The 24148-nt window shown below is 37.0% G+C and overlaps 2 protein-coding genes across 2 annotated transcripts; one reads left to right on the top strand and one right to left on the bottom strand.

Moving 5' to 3' along the window:
* Positions 1-12644: 12644 nt before the first annotated feature.
* LOC106638708 (insulin-like growth factor 1) lies at positions 12645-13977 on the top strand. Its single transcript, XM_089596510.1, has 2 exons — positions 12645-13681; positions 13798-13977. Exon 1 carries the CDS (start codon positions 13264-13266, stop codon positions 13642-13644), a length of 381 nt encoding a protein of 126 aa, XP_089452636.1. The 5' UTR covers positions 12645-13263; the 3' UTR covers positions 13645-13681; positions 13798-13977.
* A 2236-nt stretch (positions 13978-16213) lies between these two features.
* On the bottom strand, positions 16214-19002 carry LOC106638709 (uncharacterized). Its single transcript, XM_014352030.2, has 3 exons — positions 18807-19002; positions 16492-16631; positions 16214-16401 (listed from the first exon to the last, which is right to left on the bottom strand). The coding sequence occupies exons 1-3, from the start codon at positions 19000-19002 to the stop codon at positions 16240-16242; spliced, it is 498 nt and encodes a 165-aa protein (XP_014207516.2). The 3' UTR covers positions 16214-16239.
* Positions 19003-24148: the final 5146 nt, after the last annotated feature.

A 24148-nucleotide genomic window follows, 5' to 3' on the forward strand; every position in this document is an offset into this window, starting at 1 on the left:
CAATGCAACGAAACAGTAGTTTAACGATTTATCGGTCAACCAGCCAGAGGCAAAGTGCAATTTACTCCGTCGTCGCCTGCTTAAAAAGTTGTTTACTACATGTACTTGAACGATGCGATGAGAAATGCCGATGCGTAATTGAAAATAAGATGATTTTTTTTTCCGTTGTGGCTTATCGAATCGCATTCACGTGATATCAGTGATACGTCCTGCAATGAGGGATGATTATGGAAAAATTAAAATTTTTTTATCTAACATGAAAGCTATTGAGGCTTAAACTATGCTCACCCATGTGCATGTGTGTACTAATCAAAACCATTAGTATGGCAAGTCAAACAAAATAATAATTTTTTATTGTAACTATTAATAAGTACTTCGAACATTAAAAACACAAATACTTTTAAACGCGAATTCATTCATCATCGATGTATTACTAACTATTAGTAAGAATAGCTTGTGCACATGTACAGCGATCATTGTTATTTGGAAATGAGTGGTAAATACATATAATGTATTGTTACCGGGAAATATCACAGCATATTTACTTAGATTTTTTGTACAAGAATGTCAACATCATTGTCTAGTAGTCTTACTACGATGAACGTTTAATGTAGTTTCGTGTTATACTACCAAAAACCAACAACCTTTGAGAATACAATAGTATGGATACATTGGTAGCGATGATACATGGTCACCTAACTACATTTCGCATCTAAAAGCTTTCGGTGCCTTCTATTTCAACTACAATCGTACTTAAATGTGACACAAAAATCGGATTTATGAAAATTCTGTACGTGTTGAGGAATCATGTCACATTTAGAACATTGAGAGTGCCAAAAGTTTATAGTGGTATGGTAGTATGATTTAAAAGTCATATTAAAAAAAAAAAAAAAATTTAACATGCAAAATACAATTATTGGGCAGTACATTGTTATTTATAACGAGCGTCCGTAAGTGGTGTAGTTTTGATTAGTATAACACAAAACTGTAGTATATTTACGACGTAGCGAGAACAAGTTATAATAAGTTACTAATACTAACAATATTGCAAACAAGTAAGATTATAAATGTAAAAAGTATTAAACTTAAGCAATCAACAATATACATGTTAATTTAAGCGATTTTATTTCAACCAACATACGATGGAAAATTAATCAAGTAACATATCAATCGAATCAATACACGTGATCTGTACGCACAGATCACTAGTGTCAAACAAGATTTTCACGTGTAATACTTCAGTGTAAGCGTATTTCAGAGTCTCATTTTATTATTAAAAGTTCTATCAAGATAATTATTACGAGTATGCTGACAACATATCCCTATCGGTAACTAATACCCGTATCGAAGATTACAGATCTATCGTTGAACCTTACACAGCCACGATTTTTTTTTACCTCTAGTGTGGCTAAGCGTTTGCTAATGAATGCTTCATATATTTCTTAGAACCCATATATTATATTATAGGAACGTACTTTCGTAAAATTTATGTAAAATTTGTTTAAATCATACGATTTATCAAACATTATCGAAAAACTTAAGTTGAACTGAGATAGCTGCTATGCAGCTCGAAATAAGCTTAAAAAAGTGCTGATATTAATACCGTTTAATTTATTCCCCAGTGAATTCTTAAAATAATTAATCTGGAAAAATTCTCAAGGGCTCAAAGTGTAAATTATGGAGAGTTCTTAGTAGTCGAATGCCATGAATACATTTCAAGTACATGAAAGTTTAAAAAAATATATGGGAATTTTACTCAGTTGCATAGTTGCACATAATAATTATTAATGCGAGTGTTGTCGCGTGGTACTAAGTAGTATTTAATTCGTAATTGAAGTGCTTTTGAAAATGTGTACGATAAACTTGTACTTAGTGGGAGATGGTAAGGGAGTGTAAAGTCGATTATTTTGACTAAAAGGAAGGGAGAAAAGCTGATAAAGCGATAAAGAGCTTACTTAATATTTTTAGACCCACGTTTAAGTATTTGAAGGAGATATTTTGTGTACACTTAAAAATGATTCTATTTTTTTTTTTTTTTGTAAAAAGTGTTACAATATTACTTTATCTAGACAAGCAACAGGGGAAGATGTCGTTCATCTTAAAGAGCTGCGAAAACATTACTGATTTGTTATCTAATATGTTATGCATGAATTAGAAAAAAAAAAAAAAAAAAAAAAAAAAAAAAAAAAAAGAGAAAACCGTTGGTTAGGTGATAAGAAAATCGTGACGTGTGGAAAAATCGATATGCTAATCCAGAATAGTTGAACTCTATATATTTATGGTTCGAAAGTAAAAAAAAAAAAAAAGGTATTTAACCGCTTGCGATTGTATAACTTGAGTGATGAAGTGTTTTTGATGAAAGAAATTTGGATAGTAAGATGATATAATGAATCTTTTTTTAGAACAGTGAACGTACTGTCCACTTAGTATCCAATTTGGTCAGCTTACGAATGACAAATTCTTCTGTCATGAGGAAATCAGCAAAAAGCTAAATGAACCAATGATTACTGTAATAGGTAAATCGATCATACCTTATTATCTCATTAGACGTACGAAAGTCAGATCTATACTTTCTAGTTTGCGTTTGGCACGAAAAATCGCTAAATACGTAGTAACACACACATAGGTGTATCTAAAACCGCATCATCTATAGAAATTTGGGATTACAGCAACGTTCGATTATGTTTAGCGCAAGCTAATATTTACCTTATGATATTTTTATGTCATCAGCACGCCTACATTTCTACACACTCATCAATACAAAAACAATTTTCTTATTTTTTAATTGACTAATGTGTGCTTATCTCAAGTAAATATTTTTACGTAATTTTTTTTTTACTAACATTACTTTCGCAACATTTTTTAATTTATAATGTAATAAATACGACCAGTTAATAAAACTTTTTGTGAAAGTGCGTATAAAAGATTTCAGGCATTAAATAATACATCTCTTTATGGTTGATCAAATTCATGAGAACAGCACTATGATATCTGCTGTGGTTAACATAACTTATGTCTATTGAAAAAACTTCCACGCAAGCTTTCGTCTATAATTTTAGGCATTTAATTATGTCTCTTACGTAGTATTCCACAAATATTCAGAGATGCACTTAACACTAACAAGTAATACCAGGTACAAAATTTTTTACCACTGGATTCCTTCAAAAATGTTTCTGTGGGTTGAAAAAAAAAAAAAAAAAATTATTTGTAAAAGATTTTAATTTAAAGTTTTTGAAAAAAATTTCTTATCAATTGGAACGCTGTATATTTCTCAGCGTATGAGTTTTTAATAACTTGAATATCATATAATCAATAATAAACGTGATCTTTTATGTATTTTTTTTTTTTTTTTTTATTATACTTTTTAGTTTATTATAGTAAAATTATTCTTATTTTAAAATTGGCTTAAGTAAAAAAAATTTCAACCAAGTACCCCAAAAATCATGGTACAACGGATTTTTTAAAACTTCGTACCGTCAGGTATACTATACTGCATCAATAATACGTTAGGACACAAAAAAAAAAGAAGAATCGTTATATTGGTTACTTTTTCTTTACAGATTTGCTTAGTTTTTATTAAATCCATCTAATCACATAATATGCTTACAGATTAAAACCACTTTTGCATATAAAATGTAAAAACAAAAAATCTCCAAAAATTAAGACAACTATAGGGTTAAAAAAAACAGTTCAAAATCAGCTCAATCTTGCCCCACATGCATACGTATGTATAAAAGATGACCTCCACAGTGATGACGAGCCGGTGGAAAAAACGAGACGAGACGAAAAATTCGTTGCCGAAGTAGAGATCAGAGGTACAAGAGAGATCGTGTAATCAGTGCCCTGCACCGCTCTTCGCTACGTATTTGTGTGTGTGTGTGTGTGTGTGCACAGATTACAGACATCCGCGTCAAAATTCCGTTGTAGTCACACATCGACGACGGCAACTCAAATAACTGTCCCCCGAAGCGCTATTTTCAAGGCGATTACGGATTTGTGTACCAGAATGCAACCGTGACTTATCGCAAGGGCTTAATCTTCTTTTTTTTTTGCTGCTGCTCTGATGCAACGAGGCAGAACGAAAAAAAGTTCCGAAACCCATGCCTCGATTAGGGAACCGAAGATTTCCAAATTTTTCGTTGCACGTGATCTTGCGATAGGTCAGTTCACTGCTATCAAAATTGATTTCAAAAGCGTGTTCTAGCCGAGCTAGTAGAAACGTATTTGTATTATTTTTAATTTAATTTATTTAAATTTTTTGGTTACTTCATCGCTTTTCGATACCCCCGACAAATAAATAAATTTGCTTGTTCATGCAGAGGGCACCAGACAATACTCCAAGATTTTAATCAAAGTATCAAATGTTTTCTTTCTTAGAACGATACTTTTTATTAACACAAATGTGTGCCAATATTTTTTAACACCAAGACGGCGCTATCGTATTTTGATTTTGCTATAATTAAATACAAGCCTCATAAATCACGATCTTTAATTTGTTGCGATAACCGAGGCCTTTGATGATTATTAAAATAAAATAACATTAGCGCAATGCATGGGGAATCTCGTTATCGGCCGTTTTATGGGTGCATTAACTTTTTAGAGTAATCTGAAAGAAAAACTTCGTGATTCACTACAGGACACGAATGAGAGCAGAAAAAAAAGAGGTCACGCGCGAACAGATTATTTTGGCTGAAATAAGTGATAAATTTTAATTAGCTTACGCGTACATGACAATCAACCCCCGAGACAGGAACACCATGTTTTCTCTATACGATGGTTGATGCTTTTTACGTTAATTTATAATCATCTTTTTAAATATCCCCACAAGCGATCAACATATAATATGTAAGTACTGCATAACATTACATACCAAATCGTAAAATTTATTATTGTTATTGCACACTTGCGTGTAATTGACCATCGTGTTTATTCCTTAAGGCCACAAGGTCAATTCGTATTGTTACGATGGTTTTTGCTACTTGTATGTACTTACAAAGCGATAATCACTCCGTCGCTCGTGATCAATCAATTAATACATTTGAGTCAATATTTACTTGTAAACTTGTTTTGTTATATATACATATATATATGTATGTATTTTAATCACCTATTTGCTCGTTTTGTTTTTCTTTTCCTTGTCAAATAAGTATCAGCGTATAAGCACCGCGCATCTCTCACGGACACGAGCGAAGAAGAGAAAAGAAAAGAAAAAAAGAAAAGAAAAGAAAAGAGAAGCGTCCGTATGGCAACAGTGTTGGAATACTTGGATACGTAAATGTTCGTGCACATCTTCGGGGGAGCAGCGATAAGTACATTGTAAGTAAAGCTGTGGCATATTGTTTGTCTGATGCACTCGTCTGCAGGGTAACGTGCAGGTCCCACCAACCCGAGATCTGCGAGTGTGGCGCACAGTCACGTTATCTTCTTCGGATTATACATATGTATGTATGTATGTATGTATGTGTGTATTTGCATAAAATTGTGTATACCAGGGAAATATGCTGCGGGCGGTGCAACGAGTGGCCTATGCCAATATAAGTAATATTGAAACCGAGACGGCGGAATGTCATTGCGCTCGCCGATTATACATATATATATGCCGAGCGCTTATAGTGTTATTCCTGGCGCGCGGCGCGCCGAGTTCATTCGACTCGCACATGCATTTTAAACACAATTGTGTTAAACACGTACGGTTTGTTGGTGTGCGCGCGCGTGTAATTGTATTCTATTTACAGCAGCAGCGAATCAATAAAAATTGCACGAGAAATTAATTATCACGAGAGAGAAAAAAAGAGAGAGAGAGAGAGGAGCTGTTGATTGTTTGTGGTAGAGTGAACGATCTAATCTCCCTCAGCGGTCTCTGATGCCAGCATGGGCCGTGTGTTGTGTGTGCCCGGGCCGTTCACGTGACGACGACGCTTGGGAACGACTCTCGAGTGCCATGTACCTATACGTACATTGTATGCATTAGAGGGAGGGTTCTTGTTTTCAAATGACTCGGTTCTTATATTTAAGGTGTCTTGTTTGCCCAAGCGTGCGCACACCGCGGCTTAACTCCGCTCAACACTTTGGCCGTTTGGGACCATATAAGCTGGATTTTTCCGATAAAAGGCCTAAGACGATGAAAGATATGCTCGAACCACATGAAAAACACATACTTATACCTTTCCTTCCCCCTGTTTTTCCTCCTTACGTTGTTTTTGTGCTTATGCCGTGAGATTTCTCGACTTAAGATCCGAAAACTGTACGGGCGAAAGAAAGAGTTTGCCTTGTCTGTCGGCGCGTCTGAACGTCTCTGATGTATTGTTTACTTTTGCGGGACTCCGTGTATTTGCGATGATTTTTCAGAGAAATTTCTCAACTTAACATGTTGGAGTACACATTTCACTGAGCTATTGGCATTACCAACGAGGCACACGTACTCGTACCCTCTATTGTTCTATCGATATGTCTAAAGAAAATGGCTAATAATAAAGCGTATTTTTTATTATTACTTTTTTTTTATCCTTCAAGTGAAAATTATTTGAAAATTTCTTTAATCTAATGGTTACGTATTTCGATATTTTTTTATAAATTATTTTACACTTACGGTAAAATAAGTCTAATGCAAAATGTAAAAATTCTCAGAAGATTTTAAATCAACTACCCTGGTAGTCCCGTATAAGCAAAAGTGTTTGAAATTAGTTGTACCAGTAAACATTTTGTAAAAAAAATACTATTGAAAAAATTAATCAAAAATTAGTTCTGAATTAGGAGCAAAAAAAAACTATTCATGAATTCATTACACGGAATAAAATCTTTTGAAAAATTGATAAAAAAAATCATCGAAATCAACCTTTTTGGTTTTATTATGCTATAACATACTATTATAACTTGTGCAAATTTCTATCAGATCGGGTTCGTATAATTTAAGTTGCTATCCCTTCAAATTCCTTCAAAACCCCGTGATAAAAAATTGTACCCACGCAGCTACATTTCACGATGAAAAAATTCTCACATAAAACTACGAAAAGACGCTCCAAAAAATAAACCCATATGCCTTGCGTATCCCTTATAACTAATGCAACAATCATTAGCCCGTTGTAGGAAAAATATAACCACCTAAAATGACCACCGCAGCCACAAACTTTTCGTCACACGCGGCGTACAGCATTCCCCGAGTTTTTCGTCTCCCGCTCTTTGCCACTGCGGAGAACGCAATCGGGGTTAAGTTCGCGATTTATTATACATGATGAACAGTCCAAGCGTTACATGCAAAGTACGTGTATGTGTATATATGTAACAATAAAAATAATAATAATAATAATAATAATAATAATAATAATACACGTGCGTATAGCCAGGCGTACACTGTAATCGCTGAGACAGAGACGAGAGATGTCTAGGCCGATCAAGATGATAATATCTCGGTGGCCCATTCATGCGCGAGCCTATAGCCATCAGTGTCAAAGGTTAGGCCTCCGCTCGGGGGCGCTTGTCTATTTAATGTTTATCGACCAGCTCCAACTTAATTGGCTCTCGTTCCTCCTTTTCCTTATTGTCGATGGTTTTTGTTATTGCGTTGTGTACACTCGGCGGCGAAAACCCGCCTCTCTCTCTATTGTTATTCATGTTTTCGACATCTCAATATTAAAATGTTTGTACTTAGGCCACTTCATTTTTTTTTGTTATTGATTATCATCGTCGTCCGCACCATAAGGTAAAGTACCCTGTATTCGGACAAAAGTGTTGTTCGGACCTATATCCGGACAGCAGCGATAATTACATGATTTTTTTACAATTTCTGAATGAAAAAAATTTATTTGTAATCTACAGTATCGAATTGATTTAGGATAGTTACAACATACGTCGAATTAATTTGATAATTCATTAAAAAAAATGTTTTTTCTTGCAAATCGAGGTTTTTTGTGTTTGGCTGCTGTCCGGAAATTAGATACTACGGTTGAAACTGTACCCCATATTCGGACACACAAAATCCAGCAATTCACTTGCTTACAAGTGCAAAGAAATGGTTATACTATGTAGTAAAATACAACAATAATTTGTTTTTTGCATTTGTTTAACAAATTAAAGCCATTAAAGTAAAATATAACTGTATATAAAGATCTGCCATAACCTCATTTTCTCAATGTTCACGACTGTCCGGATTATGGTCCCTACGTCGTAACAGGACCTATATTCGGACTATTTAGAAATGCATTGTCCGAATATAGGGGTTTTGAGACTGAATCTTTATAATTATTTTAAACAATGATCACACGGTCACAAAGAACTTTTTTTTTTTTTTAAGTGACAGAAAAACTACTTTATTATCTATATGTCAACCGTCTTTTTCGCAAAAACAGCTAATTTCTTTGTGAATTTAGAAATAGTGGATTACCTAAAATTATGTGTCCGAATAGAGGGTACTTTACATTATCGTTATCGTCACCCTTTCTCTCGTGCTCTCGCTTTCTCGGTGCTCTTTTTTTCCCCCGATAATTTCCGCCGCTCCAACGACTGATCTAAAAATACCCTGCTTACAGCTAACTTAAGAACGTAGTTTGTTGTTGGAAACAAAATATAGATTATTTAATCGATGTCTATGAGCTGTGCAGTCCCCAGTATGTTTGAAAACAATTATTATTGGAAGTTTACCATTTTTTTACGATTTCGTCAAACAACGCGTAGCAAACAAAATTGGACCAAGCAACGATACATTCGCAGCACCGCCGATTCAATCATCCTACATACGACGACCATCACATTATTACTATGGTGGGTTAACAAATTAATGTCTCATTTAATGCGAAGCCTTACAGAAACTCTTCGCTACCGTGTAATATGTAAAAAAAAAAAAAAAAAAAAAATGTGCATGAATAATTTATACACAACTTACTATTAGTCGTTCTTGTGCAAACTATTGAAGCTGACGAAAGTTTAATAAACGTATATCTTTTTACTTTAGAGAAACACGTGCCGTTTGTTACTTCAGCTGAAGAAGCTCGAGGAGAGCGCAAGTTGCGGAAGGTGTTTGAACGTTGGAGATTAAAACATTACATGATTTTTTTGATTATTCAGTCAAATTTTTATACAAATTTATGTGGGTAAACTCAACGAGAAATTTAATGTAGTCGGGATTCCGGTAATACATATTTTAATTATATTTTTTAAGGCTATATTATACTGTATTGCACTTTCAGCGATTTACACCTCACGTAGACACATATTTAATTATGCTCTACCGAGTGTGAACAATAAATCGTTACTAAAAGTCCCTGGCTGCAGTAAGATTTCGTGTAAGGCAAGAAAAAATACAAACAGCCATATTTACGATACTTTGAAACCTCATAATGACCAGTTCTCCAAGTTTATCTTTATTTATTAGACACCTCGAAAAAGAGGCTCGTCATTAAATTCGCACTCGACAAACAATACATTATTCCTTCGTTAAGTACTTTATGGCATGTATGTATACGTATACATACGTATATACTCTTCCACCTCGCACCATTACCCCGACAAAGTATTGTGTCTTACCAAGCAGGGGTTCCACTTCACCTTTGTGTACGAGTCGTGCCAAGACCTGTTTTACACCTGATTTATTATATTGTTGTACCTATTCTTCCTTTGCCTTTTTAAGAAAAACCGATACATTGTAGTGCCTCGCATTTCTGACAGAGGGGAGAGCGCGACCCCTTATAAAATTACTATTTCGGGTACAAACATATTTATTACTTGATTATTAGTATGGCATAAAGGTTTTCGAAACAAAATACATGATTATCATACGATGAAACGAAAATCGAACCTGATAGTTATATACGGGCTGCATTATAAGTATACATTGGTAAAAACGCTGGAACGTACGTAATTTTTTTATTATTTTAAATTATTTTCAGGTATCCAAAATAATGGTTTTACGCAACTACTCGGAGCAGATGATCCTAGATACGTCACGATACATTTTAAGGTTGTAGGGAGTTACAATTGTGCATAAATTTTATCGACTGATCGGAAAAGAAGCAGAGGAGGAAAAATAATAAGGTAGATGTATAATCCATGAGAGTAAAAAAACTGCTAAAAAAAATAATAATATATGCTCTGAATTAATCAACATCCAAATCATAAATGAAGATCTTGACTACCATCGTGTTTCCTACATTACTTTGAGCAATGAAATATAAAAAAAAAAAAAAAAAACGTAATCTCAACTGATGTAAAGTTAATTCATTGCTTGTAAAACAACTATGCCTGATTCCTTAATAGCGTAACGGGACTATACTTGTTTGTTCTTTGGAAAAAATTTTTCCGTCCGACCTTCAGTGTGGCTGTACAAACAATAAGTTCTCGTTCGATTCTTACGATACTTACACAGGTAAATGTAACGAAGGAATCTCTATCAAGAAAAAAAAAAAAAAAAAAAAAAAAAAAAAAAAAAAAAAAAAAAAAAAAAAATGGAAGATTCTATTTGACATCTTTAATATACATGTGACGCTATCGCAATTTACTTATGATAAAATCACAAGTGTAGCTGTTTTGTAAACTGGAAACGAGGCCCGAGTGTGTTTAATGTCTGCACAGCAGTTATTGGAGAAAATTTTGTCAACTCACAGATTCAGGTGCTCGTGAAAAGCCGCCTACGGATGATTTACATTGCCTAGTTGGAGGTACCAGGAATAAGAAAAGAAAAAAATTAACGATCGCGGTTAGCGAGAAAACATTAGGAAATCATCACGAATTTCGGTCTACGCGAGTAATGATGCATTCATACGAGCGTCAAAGTCGTATCAAAGAGTGAAAATTTAATATTCGCGCTGAGCGAGAAGAAGGAGCTCCTATTGAGGTCTGTTTTTCGACCTAGAAATGCATTTTTTTTCGACTCGTCTTCGTTCGTCGTTGCATTACGCGCCGCGCATGTATGCGTATACAAACATTTATGCATGTGCACGTGTCGTGATTCTTGGTTTTGCATTTTTTTTTTCCACTTTTCGATTCGACCGACGATCCGCTCTTTTATTCGCACGTGTTGTCTTCTCAATGAATGTAAATAAGTATGCGATCCTTCAAGACTCGTTGGTTTTCTCTCTTGTCGTCACGTGATGGTGACGACCGTACATCATATATACTGCTTCACTTACGTAATTGTTCACGTGCTCCATCGCAATTTGATTAAAAATACCATTGTCATTTCGATACGATAAGTCGACGTTGAAATTTCGTTGCTCGGAAAACAACATTTCGACGTCTACGTGCATTAATTTCCTTAAACGAGATTTCGAGGGGATTGGAGCGAGTTTTCAAATTTTCATTGCAGTAATTGACAATCATCGAGGCGTACACCTCGACTGAAAAACCCAAAAAAGAAAAAAAAACACACGACACCCAAAGCCGTAAACACCACACGGGACAGTATAAATAAGCCGGGCTCTCTCGGCGGCCAATCTTATTGACACCTCCGATCTCGATAAAATTGTTTTTTTGTTTTTTTGTAGTTGTTGTTGTTTTTTCTCTCCTCAGTTTTCCAATCGTATCGACTTATCGACTCGTTTCCAAAGCATCACGTGCAACTGACGTGAGAAGAAACCCCCATGGTATAGGGGGGACGAAAGAAACCAGAGTTTTCCCTGGTAGAGCGCGAAATCCGTCCGGTGCGAGGGGCGATCTCGGGGCAACCGGTATCGGCGAAAAAAAAAAAAAATCGCGGAATCGGCCGGAAACTGCTGTTTGACTTGACGATGATCGGCACCGGCCCAACACGAGCTCGCGGCGCGAAACAATCGCGCAAGTATCGACGGACGGGCGTAAAAATCGATCTGAAATAGGTCGGCCGAGCCGTAACAGCCGCACGTTACGCACATCGCAATATGCATCCACGACGCTCGTACAATTACGCGTGTACAATAATACACACCACAACAACAACAACCGGCGAGAGACGAAGCGGGTGGGGGGCGGGAGGGACTGCAGAAAACGTCGCTCAATCGCTCGCAGCTCGGATTATTAATTGCACACCGAGATAGTCCGCGGGAAGAGAAATGAGGACAGGAGGTCGCCAGCGGCTGCACAACGCACGGGCACGTACTTCTATATACATATATATATATATCTCCGATCGGATCGGTAAAGTTCGCCCGAGGCTCTTGGCTCAAAGGTCGTTGGAAAAACAATGCCTTTGACTACATGTCCACGCCTTCTACGAAGCATCTGAGAACCGATGGCCAAGAGTTATTTGGACGAAAAATTTGACAAACAATAACACGGGGCGATTGGCGGCGAGATATAAAGAAAGGTAGAAAAACCCAGAGCACGTATCGATATTGTAGATGGAACCGGTTGCGGGAGAGAGACAGAGAGAGAGACCGGTATGTTATAATAACAGGAATCGGGGGTGGGCCCCGTGGTGATCGTAAAAAGAGACTATTGGTCTAGGCGCATCTCCCCTCCCTGGCTAAATGAGGGGAACGTGAAGATCCTCGGTAGCCGAGTCTTTTTGACCGAGCGATGGGCGTATGAGGAAAAAGCAGCGGCGAGTCACCGAGGACTGCGAGAAAGAGAGACAGATTGCAGAAGAGAGAGAGAGAGAGAGAGAGAGAAGGGAGCGTGTTTACATGCCGGGGCGCAGTATCATCTAAGTACCAACTCACTCGCGCTCCTCTCTCATCTTTCTGTCGGCCGTTGGCGCTTGCAGGGGCTCTAGCGGCTGCGGCGAGGCTCAATATATAAATATTCAGGGACGAGCCACGACAGCCGGCAGAAAGGCAGAGAGTCGCTTGCAAGCCGGCCGCTACACCGCGAGTCGACAGGAGCCTCCACGAGTTGCTTTTTTTTTTTTTTTACTTCTTCATTTTTAATTTTTAGTACAACCATTGTTCGTCCAACGTGTACAAGTGCACGCGAGCATATACTCGTACGTCCAAGTTTGTATACACCAGGAGCAATAAAAGTAGCTGATAAAAGAGAACAAGAGGCGAACCGTTGGAAACCGTGCTGTGAATAAAACGAATCCTTCGTAAAAAAAGAAAAAATTAGTGCGCGAGTGTTGCATGAAATTTTCATGATTTCATCATCGGCTGTGATTGTCTAACAAGTGAGTTTGGTCGGCCAACGTCCAGTGTTCGTTTTCATCAGGATCGGCAACTGCAGATCTGTGTAGGCCACAAAAATTGGATGCATCCGATCTTTGCCGGTCAATACCAATAGACAACAGTAAAAAATAATCAAACGAGGGGTCGTCTCTTCGTTTAGTTTCCTCGAGCAACGCGACAATCGTCAAAGGGAGCGATGCTGCGAACCGCAAGCTGGAGTTGTTCCTGGGGCCTCCTGTCTCTGGTGTCATTGCTGTTATTGCTGAGCCTCGCGAGGCACCACCAGACGGACGCGGCGAGCATGTACAGAACGGCCTCGGACTCGCACGTGCAGCGCTTGTGCTCGAGCAACCTCAGCGACGCGCTATTCCTGCTGTGCAAGGGCCGCGGCTTCAACGGGCCATTCGGCAACAGCGGCGAGGTCAGCTCCTCCGACTCAAAGTCGTCCTCCTCGACCTACTCCCAAGGGGATGGCTTCCCGAGCGGTGGCCTCGTCGACGAGTGCTGCATACAATCCTGCACCCTAGAGCAGATGGAGCAGTACTGCATGCCCCCGCCGCCCAGCAAAACCGATTAACACCATCCGCCCACGACTTTGCCCTCAACGCGATTATGTAAGTTGTTTGCCTTGTTGTGTACCACCCGTTGTTTTTTGCTTTTTTCATCGGGGGTTCTCAAAAGACCAATAAATTTTAATCGATGTTTTTTTTTTTTTTTGTTGTTGTTACAGGCCAACATTGCTTCGTAGTTGCTTTTGGCGATGGCGCTTCCCGTGGGTGCCGGCGTTACGTCGGTGGGGCCATTTTGCGATTGCCGATCGAGTGTGTGATAAAAACGTGACGTTTCGATGAACGATGGACACGACACGAGATGGTTTTTTTTTTTTTTTTTGTTTTTTTTTTGTTTTTTTTTCAAAGCGCAACGGCGGTCCAGACTGAAAGCAGCAACCGAGGATTGACTAGAGTCGCGGATACGTTGTTGTTAATTAGCACATAAGTATACATATACATAGTCGACGACGATGAGAGTGAGAGTTAAAACCGAATGATTTACTTTTTGTACGGATTAATATTTGTCTTTGCACACGCTTCAATCATGCCGTGATATTATACATTTTTGTGTTGTTGGTGTTGATGTTGTAACCCACGCCAAGCCACACGCTGAGGGCTAAAACGTTAACAAAATTAATTTCAAGATGAGCACGCGTTGTTCGTCTCAATTGTGTACATAGATGTGTTCGTATATGTATGTATATATACGAAACGAATGTAAAAAATTTAATGAGGAAGGAGGAAAAAATAGCGAGAGATCGACAAATTTTATGATCATCGTGTGATATGCGACCTGTTCTCGAGCGCATCAGCAGCCCACGAGAACTTATAATTTGTCTTTTGAGACACACTTTTATTTTCAACAAGATGTACTTAGTTCATTGACATCGTTCTTTTCTTGTGTTCATAGATTGTGTTTGTCAGAAATTGTATTAAAAACAAAATAATAACAATTATAACGAGTAGAAAGAAAGTACTGTTTCAACAAAATAACAGTATATAACATGTATAGTGCGATTCAACACGTGTGATGAGAAACAATGGCTGGTGATTAATACGCAAAACTAGAATTTTGTACTGTTTTCTTTCGTTCTTCTTTTTTTTTTTTTAATTTTTAATTTTTTTTATTTCTTAGTTTGCTGTAATTAAAAACTGAAGTAAAATTACATATCTTAAAAAAAAAAAACAAAAAAAAACAAAACCAAAAAAAAAAACAAAAAAAAAACAAAAAAAAAACAAAAAAAAACAACATCAGTAGCAGCAGCGGCACACGTCGATTACCATCATACTTTATAATTATGTAGGTAGCTGTTGGCTCATCTCTTTTTCTATCTCTCTCTCTCTCTCTACCCTCTCTTTCTCTTGTAATAACCAATGATCTCATTAGTATTAATTTACTGTTAATTTACAATTATTGTGTATATTTTGTGTAATCGAAAACAGTGATAAATAACTGCGGTGGAAAATGGCACAGAAAAAGGCAGAAAAAAAAAAAAAAAAACGGAAAAGCCTTATTTCGACACCGCCTTGTACATTTTAGCGACTGCCGGCTCTATTGCTCGTACAATGTGTGCGCATGCCGTGCGAGACTTTCGTTTCAATAAATAATTGTGAATTATTTCATACAACAAGTGGTTTGGTCATTTTTAACCCTCTCTGTTTTCTCCGTACCGCATGATCCTTGAATTAAAAAACAACAAGTATAAAATGACGAAAGTGAAAATGTATAAAAACAAAAAATTTACAGTTCAATGGGAGGGAAGCGAGATGAGTGAAGGAAAAAAGAAAATCAGAATCTCGAGGTTGTTGCTCTTTAAATCGAGATTCGAATTGGTCTAAAAATAACGCACCTCTCTCTTTTTCGCATTGCGCGCACCCATTCATCAATAACTTTATGTACGAGGGAATGTTTCCTTGACTTTGTTTGTTTGAATAAACTTCAAAACATGCCTTCCCAATAAACACACATTCAATATACATATTATATAAATAGATGTACATTGTATATTTATATACGTATCAACCGTCAGCCAACGCGAACTATCGCTGCGGCTCTCAAGATGCACACGTTTATATCGTGCGAACCAGATTATAAACATATAAATACATCCACACTAGTGCAAATACCGCGATGGTAAATACTTTTATCGTTTTCTCGCGTTGCATCTATTTTTCTCATTTTCCTCGCATTGATTACACTATATGCACGAGTGCTCGTATTTATAGCTGCCTCGAGCAAATATATATCAGCGGCACCAGCAGCAGCCGTGATCCAAAAAAACTCGCTCAACCAGCCGATTATATTATATTTCCAGTGATTTTTCGACTTTCACTCTCCTCCGGTTCAGCTTTGCATACCCGTTTTTCCGCAAAACCACGCCAAAAGTGCACAACGCGCGGTAATTGTCATTCTTGAGCTCTTTTTGTTTCCATACTCCTCGCGGTTCCGTCGCAAACTCGTTTTCCTCACCTCGTGGCTTTCGAATTTCCCAACAAAAGCCCCGACAAGCCCAACTCGAAAAGTGCGCCACCCCGCGCTTGCTCAACTTTCATCAGTCAACTTGCACCATCATCCACTGTATACCTATGTACATGAGGTTCGATACGAGCGTGGGGTGTCTTCAGCAAAATGTCACAACGTTTTTCAAGCACATGGCCTGGTCACGGCAGCACCTGGGAATCAGTGTCTTTAAAAACTCTTCCTGCGCTTGGGCCCGAGGTTTCCTCGACGTCCTCAGCCCGTAGTACTCGTTGAACAGCTCCATCCACTCGCTCGGATTTGCCTGAGAATCGCATTCGTCGTCGATTTTCAAATATTACAAATATAACAAATGTTTAATTCAAAAGATATTCGTGACAAAAATGTGCCTTACTTCGGGCAGGGAAATCGTATGGATTTCGGTCTCATCGGGCGGAACGTCTGGCAAGGACGACAGTGTCATTCCCCTTATCGTCGTCGAGTGTCTCGTCTTACTCTGGGGCTGGGGGTTGGAGCTGTCCTCGGTCGAATCGCCTGAAATGTAGCCTTGTTTTTGTCAAGAGCTTCGTGACCCAGAACTGTTTTATAATTTTTATTTTTATTTATCCACTCGAGTTATTGATATAAATCAGGAAGCTTTTTTTTCAGACAAGTGATAGCTTGCAGTACATGACTTTTTTTGTACAAGCACTTACTTATTAGCAGCGCTAATAACGTGAAAACTCAGAGATTATTAATAATTATTTGTATATGTATACGTAACAAGAGCGGAAAACACGGGTTTTCGCAAAAGTAGTGATAGGTTGGAGTTATTCACACGAGTTTGATGGTACAATGCACGAGATACACCGGTATAGGCCACGAGTGTGGTATTACAATACAAGAGTTGAACTCGTCCCGCACGACTTTCGTGAGCCTGAAAAATTTGTTGTAATTACAAAATAGTAGCTTTCGTCACTGGTGCGCTTCTCCCGCAAAACTTTTGTGATCGTCCTGGATGAATATTTTATCTTTGAGTGAGAAAAAAAAAAAAAAGAAAAAAAAAAAAAGATTGAGATATAGGAAATGGTATACGATATCTACTGTTTTTTAATCATCCATATTTGTTGCAGTACCTTGAGTATAAATCTATTTACAATGTTTGAAAAACACGATTTTTACACCGTTTAAAAAAAAATACTTTTATTCACACACGGTAAGTTTAAAATTTTTTTTTTTTTTAACTCGATCCCTCCAGGAGCGTAGAAATTTTTGTTGCAGTTAATGTTTTTATAAAAACTCAATTTTTAAAAACATATGTTATGTAACTAAAATATCAGCTCTTACTTAATTATTATTGCTTGATTTAATAAATTCTGAGTCATAATTGAAGTTGATGTTTCTATGTAACCTTCCAAAATTTGAGTGGTTATGGGAAAGCTACAGAAAAACAGTATTTTCATGGAACACATATATACGTAAAACGAAATGATGTATGAAAGAAATTCAAGCAGCTGTTATGAACCTTATTTTGCTCGCTAATTAAGACGATAACATTTGTAATACTTTCATTTCAATCGAGTAAGCGAAAAAAAAAAAAACTTTATCAACCAAACTTCCAATGAACTTACGAAAAAAAGGCATGATAAAGTTCAATGCTTCAATGTCATTATTTTTAGTTAATTTCACTACATAGTTTATAAACACGTGAACAAGATTCTATACAATACCTATCACTATGTATGGATTATTACCGTACATGCTACACAAATTGACTAGATATGAGAACTTGAGGATTTTATGATGTTCCTTAAAGTCAATTATTATAGTTTGTAAGTCATTACTAGCAATCAAGAAAAATTATTTATAAAAATTCAAATAAATCGAAATTTGTCAAATTCATATACATCGAACAAGATCTGACAGTGAAAAGTATCGAATTTTCAAGAACCCAGTACATAATAATACTCGTTTGCCAATTACAACTATTTTGTAGATTATTAAACATTTCAAAAGAAAATTTTTTTTCTTGTTAAAGTCCATTCTTTTTGATGAAAAAAATGTTTACTTGTCCCTATTCATAGTATAATTGTATAATGTAACAGGAAAAAAAAAATTTTCATGGCTGGCTGATAAGTGCATTACATTTCAAACATTAAATTTTATTCTAAAGAATTTGAAACCAAATATTTCAACACTATTTCGAATACTGTGGCCCTTTTTTTTCAAATTATTTTTCTTTTCCAGTTTGCAATGCACTGTTTTTGCTGGGAAAAATCCATATTGAATAAAATATTATGGCACTTTAGCAAAAAAAAAAAAAAAATAATAATAATAAATAAATAAATGAATAAAAAAAAAAAAAGAAATCATATCCGTATCCGAGCCTGCAAGTACCGAGCATGAAACTCTAGGATAGCTACTCGCAACCAAATATTAATCTTTGAACTTCAGGTCAGGAGTGCGGTATCTCCCCTGGCTGGGATAATAATACCGAACGGTCATCCGTGGCACGTGATATGAAAATGTTTTCATCAATAAAGTCGCTCTATCGGCAGACAGAAGAAAAAAAAAGCGAAACAAACCGAAAGAAATCAAGCAGGGCATTTTCACATAAACATAAAAATTTATAAAAAAAAAAAAAAAAAAAAAGAAAAAAAAGAAGCACGTGAATGTATAGAAAAAAAGTATCCTCTCGTCAGTACAAACTATGTATGGGTGATAATTTACTTGCTGTCACCAGCGACCGCAGGACTCGATCGTGCAGCAGAGCGGGCGCGTCGCGCCTACCCCTCGAGGAGTTGCAGTGGTCCAATACCTCGCGTATGGTCTTTTTGCAGGTCTGCAAGTGCGGGACAGCCGGCCTCGGGGCAACCAGAAACGTAACGCAAAAAAGGAGCACCGGGGGACTGGCGAAGGCCCGCATCTCGTCGACTTCCCTCGGCTCCTCGGGATCCCGGCCTTTTTATTTTACTCCGCGGTATTTCGTATACGTGCTCGGCTCGCGCGCGGACAATCTCCCGCGTTCCTCCGTTGTTATCGGCGCGCGTTACTGCAAATACTTGGTGCGGCCGCGATCCACCTGCTCGACTCTCCTTGGCTATGGACGTCACGAGGCAGGAATGCGCTCCCGAGGACGCTGCACTCGCGTAAGCCATGGGACGTGTTGTTTTTCATTCTTTTTTTTTTTTTTTTTTTTTTTTTTTTCTGCTCGTATGGATGATGAACTAGTTTCTCGGGGGGACCTTGTAGACTCTCCGTCTCCCTCGTCACGATGATGCAGCCTCGTTTCGTCTTTGCATCGAGACGCGACTGAAATGGGCCAAATTTCACTCGCTCATTCGGCAATGCACCTTTTTCCTTTTTTCCAACGACGTTTTGCAACAACAATAATTCGCCGGTCGTGCACGCGTCTAAAAATAGTCGTCTGTTATTGGCCGTATGGTTATTTTCGTGTCTCGTTTCTTTTCACACGGCCCGAAATACACATCGAAATCGTTTTGAAATCGGTTTTATCTCGCTATAATGGCTGCCCTACTTCTCGTCGTGTATACGAGACGCGCGAGAAGGGGAGAAAAAAAGTACCTTCTCGTATTTTATATCGAGAGCTGATAAAAAATGTGTTATTTTGAACGTTGCGTAACTTTGGTGGACGGGGAAAAAAAAAAAAAAAAGGTACAACCGATCGCGACTATAATGCGCGCGTTAACCGTGAAATTAAAGCGTTGCCCAACACGTATCCATACGTATGTGAGCGATCTCGCGAATTTTCTTGGTTAAACGCGTGATTTTTTGCTTTAATCGATATTTTTGTGTATTGTAAGAATATTGATAGTGAAAGAAAAAAAAAATGTATTTTCGAGCTTGTAGATAGTGAAATTTGTATAGGTACACAAGAACCTAAGAAAACACAAACATCTTGACGAAAATAAGAACTGTATATGTTTTGTCGCGGGCATCGATGCTCATCAGGTATAAAGTTTCGAGCGGCTCGAAAAAATGCTGATGCGGCTTCGAAATGGCTTGTGCCCCGTTTTCTCACAAAAACAAACAATGATGTTTCTTTTCTGGCATTTTTCCTTCGTTTTCTCTTCTTGTGGGAAAAATCTCGGGGCTCGGCGATTCAAGCGTGCCCCCAAATCAACAAGCCGCTCGGAAAAACCATTTGTCATTTTCATAGGTGATCCATTAAAAATTATCTCTCAGCATCTAAATTCAGCGGTCCCGGCTAATTTCACGGTAAAAATTCTGTTTCGAGATGAATCACGTGGAAAAGATGTTGTTTGTTGTTTTCTCGCTCGAGCCATCATATGGAGTAAAATTAATTATTTTTTTTCTCTTACTAATTAACCGCAAATGATTGAAAAAAAAAAAAAAAAAAAAGTACGCTTCTATTACCAAACTTGTTTACAGATACAAAAATGTTCTCACTTAGTTATTGCTCTAATCAACGGAACCTTTATGCACACGGGCCCTACAGTCTTATCTCTTCGTTCCTGTTTTTTTCAAGGGGAACCACTTCTCGTTCCTACTCCCAGACAATTTAGAATCTAAAATTTCAATGGGAGATAAATGGTTGCCGAAAGCGTGATACCATAGGGACAAAAAAAAAAAAAAAAAAAAAAAAACATGAAAAATACTTGCGACTCAATTATCAAGCGACAAAGTATCTATGAAATTTGTACTGTAATCAAGTATGACAAATATTTTAAACGTCGAGTCCACTATCTTTTCAAGAATGTCAGAGTATGAATAATAATCCCAATAATTTTCACATTTTTTTTTTTTTACGCATTTGACTCTTTGTGGAAAGTACTAATGCAAACCAAATTTATTTCATTTTCGCTAACAATTGTTACAATAAAATATTGTATACCGCCAAAGTTTCCATGGGCCACATTTAAGTCTAAACGAATGAATATCCGGTCACTCGGAAATGTGTGAAAAGTCACCGAAAGCGAAAGAAAAACATACATCTTACACGAGTGAAATTAATCTCTCGTGATAACGAGGGAAAAAATCATTCACCATACATGGTGAGGAAAAAATTTATCTTTGTTTTGGGAATAGTAACCTAAACAAAGAAAAGAAAAACAATCCAAATAGAGTTATGTGTTTCAGTCACCTCCCCCTCAAAAAAAAAGTACGAGATGCGTCGTTACACGTGTGGAGGACGATTTTTTCCCCTTGGATCGATTCTTTCGTTCCAATCGGAGGATATCTGGTCACTAGTAAACGATTGAGACGTCACTCGTGGAAATCGAAGGAGCAATTGGAATATAGTTCATAATTAGATCAGAATAAAAATGCATTAAATCACACTTTAGCGATTAGAACGATCGTGCCATTATATCTATAAATACGCATACCTCCACATAAACGTACTTAGGTATGTATCCGATTATGCGACTATTACATCCCCCCCTCTTTGCTTTCGTCTCTTCAGTATTCGTAAACAGAGAAAGTATATATGTAATATTGCGCACTTGCACTATCAGTAGAAAAACATGTGGTATAGAGGGACTCCTAGAAAATATGACTTTTCCATAATCACGAGTTTGAAAAATCGCATTGCGCAAAAGTCGTTATTACTTTCTCTCCGTGCGGGGCGGGGGAGGGCCTGTAATTGCAAATGTGCAACGTAACATTGATTCGCTTTACGTGTATATGTATACTATATACACACCGGCTCGTACGTGCAATTATACGATACTCGTCCGTTTGGTTGAACTTGCGAGTTTACCGCTTATGTAATGTATGTAATATTGACCCGACTGTACTTACACGTGAACTGATCTGCCTGTGAAATTCCATTATTTATAAACGGCAGCTTACGGAAACTTTCCGTTACCATTTTCACTGTGACGGGGGTATTGTTTGTTGTTGCGCGACAACAATGTACACGCGATGCATCACTTTGAATTTTTATTTAATTTATTTATTTTACACAATTTTAAGGTTTTTTTTCGTCGTTCTGACATAGCCAATCAAATTCTTCTTGGCCACTCGTCACTTGTGGATCGCAGTATTTTTGTACTTCGATGGCTCACCGCATACACGTAAGGGATGATTCGTAAACAAGTTGGTGATTTTTTTTTCTACTTTTAAACTTTTTTTTTTTGTTGTTGTTGTTGTTTTTTTCTAGAAAAAACTTTTATCGCCATATTTGGCGGCTTTAGTGGGCCAAACAACACATTTTTCCGGGTTGAATTGGCGCGGTGCAAATAAATGTGGCGACCTGTCCAACACTCCGATATTGTTCGTAACATCTGCTTCGTGTCTTGGGACTAGTCCAACTAATTGGAGTAGCAACAATTTTTCGTTTGCGTGCGCGTTATACCTTTGGGTTATTTAGTACGAAGGTGAATTTGTAATCTACGTAGATTACTCAATTAAGGTGGTTAAAAAATGCATAGTCTACAGCGTAGGACTCCCACACGCCTTAAAAGATAGAAAAATCACAGAACCTGATACTTACAAACGAAGAATTTTTTATGTCAACCGGATTGGGAGCGTTTGATGAATATTTTGTACACGTAACTGCTGCGAGCCCTCCAGATCTTCTGGAAGCTTCGAGCAGATTCGCTTGGAGTATGTTTCAAATAAACCTTATGTACGCGAGTCTGGATAGTTCGAAGATACATTCCAGTAAATTTTTAGATGAAAAAAAAAAAAAAATTATTAAAATCACTTGAATTTAGAATGAAATTTTTCAATCAAGACTAAAAATCAGTCGATAGAGATTTTGGCCAACTAAAACCAAATGTTTGATGGATTCAAAAGCTGTATAATTTATCTGGACTCATTACACATGCAGTACCCGATAAAACTGTGAATGACAGAAGTAGCCTTTATGAGAAAGAGTGTATTGCTGAGCTTTTAAGAATACATGGAGGAACATAATATGCGAGCCCATGGCATTCGAATAAAATACTGCCAATGATGATTGAAAATTCCAAAAGTCAGGAGTGCTAAGAATTCACGCCATCCCTTGCTGCGATTATCTGTGGTCAGAAACGTTAGAGTCGGGTTACTATCGCACCAAGTATGGGGAGAGAGCAGTCGCCCGGAAAATTTTCTTATCTTTAATTTAAGAAAACTCCTACGGTTCAAAACAATCAATCATACGTATGCATAGGTGATGGTATACATACAAACATCATCTCATTCTTGCGACGTAAGTTTGTTGTTACTATCTTTATATGACTGTGGCTTTGAACATACACTTACCAATAATTATTGTATGATTTACATTTCTATGTAAAAGAAAGTTTAGCTTGCATTGAGTAAGTAAATATAAATAAGTAAAAAAAAAATTAAGAACTTCATTTTATTGGGTTTCTTAAGTCGATTAATTAAATTGGAAATTTTTTTTTTTTTTTATTTGATATGTGTTACAAAGTGTTTTCTACTGAAAAAGTGTAGGCATTAAAAAGAATCTGCAAGGTGTAAGTCCGATTTGTTATTGGTTTTTTTTGCAACTCGGTAAGAAACAAAAAACAAAAATTATTAAAGGTGTTTATTAGAAATTTATTGCAGAAATAAAATTTTTCACTAAACAAAAGTTTTGCTGGAACGCAGCATTCTCGAATAAAATGTTTAATAAACAATTTTGAACTAAATCACTTTTGATCATTCACCGCAATAATAAATAATGAATCTCATAGAAAATATATCTAACCAACAATGAAGCGTTAAAAGATTTTCTTGTTTTATGCCGCTTTTGACTGGCCTAGTAATACCGATTTCCTGATTGATAATCATCACAGATCGTTAATTGAATTTGACCGATTTGTACCTAGTGTATACCTATAGTACCTACCATCGCACACATTCCTTTTTAAATATTTATATATACACACAATACACACATACACACACCAAGTAAAGGGGCATTAAAATAATTCAAGATGAAGATCGGCCAATTACTTTTTTCAAATTCTAATTTTCGATGCTGAGTTCGTGGTTTTAACGATAATAATTTTAACTTTCATATTTCACGGAAATACGAAATAAGTAGCACACTCTACAGCATTTCCAGAAAAACACATTGAAGACAGAATACCGAAATC

The sequence above is a fragment of the Copidosoma floridanum genome, unplaced genomic scaffold, assembly GCF_036245765.1.
Source record: "Copidosoma floridanum isolate Cflo_tuat_1 unplaced genomic scaffold, Cflo_Japanese_pri ptg000030l, whole genome shotgun sequence".
In the NCBI taxonomy this organism is placed as follows: Eukaryota; Metazoa; Arthropoda; class Insecta; order Hymenoptera; family Encyrtidae; genus Copidosoma; species Copidosoma floridanum.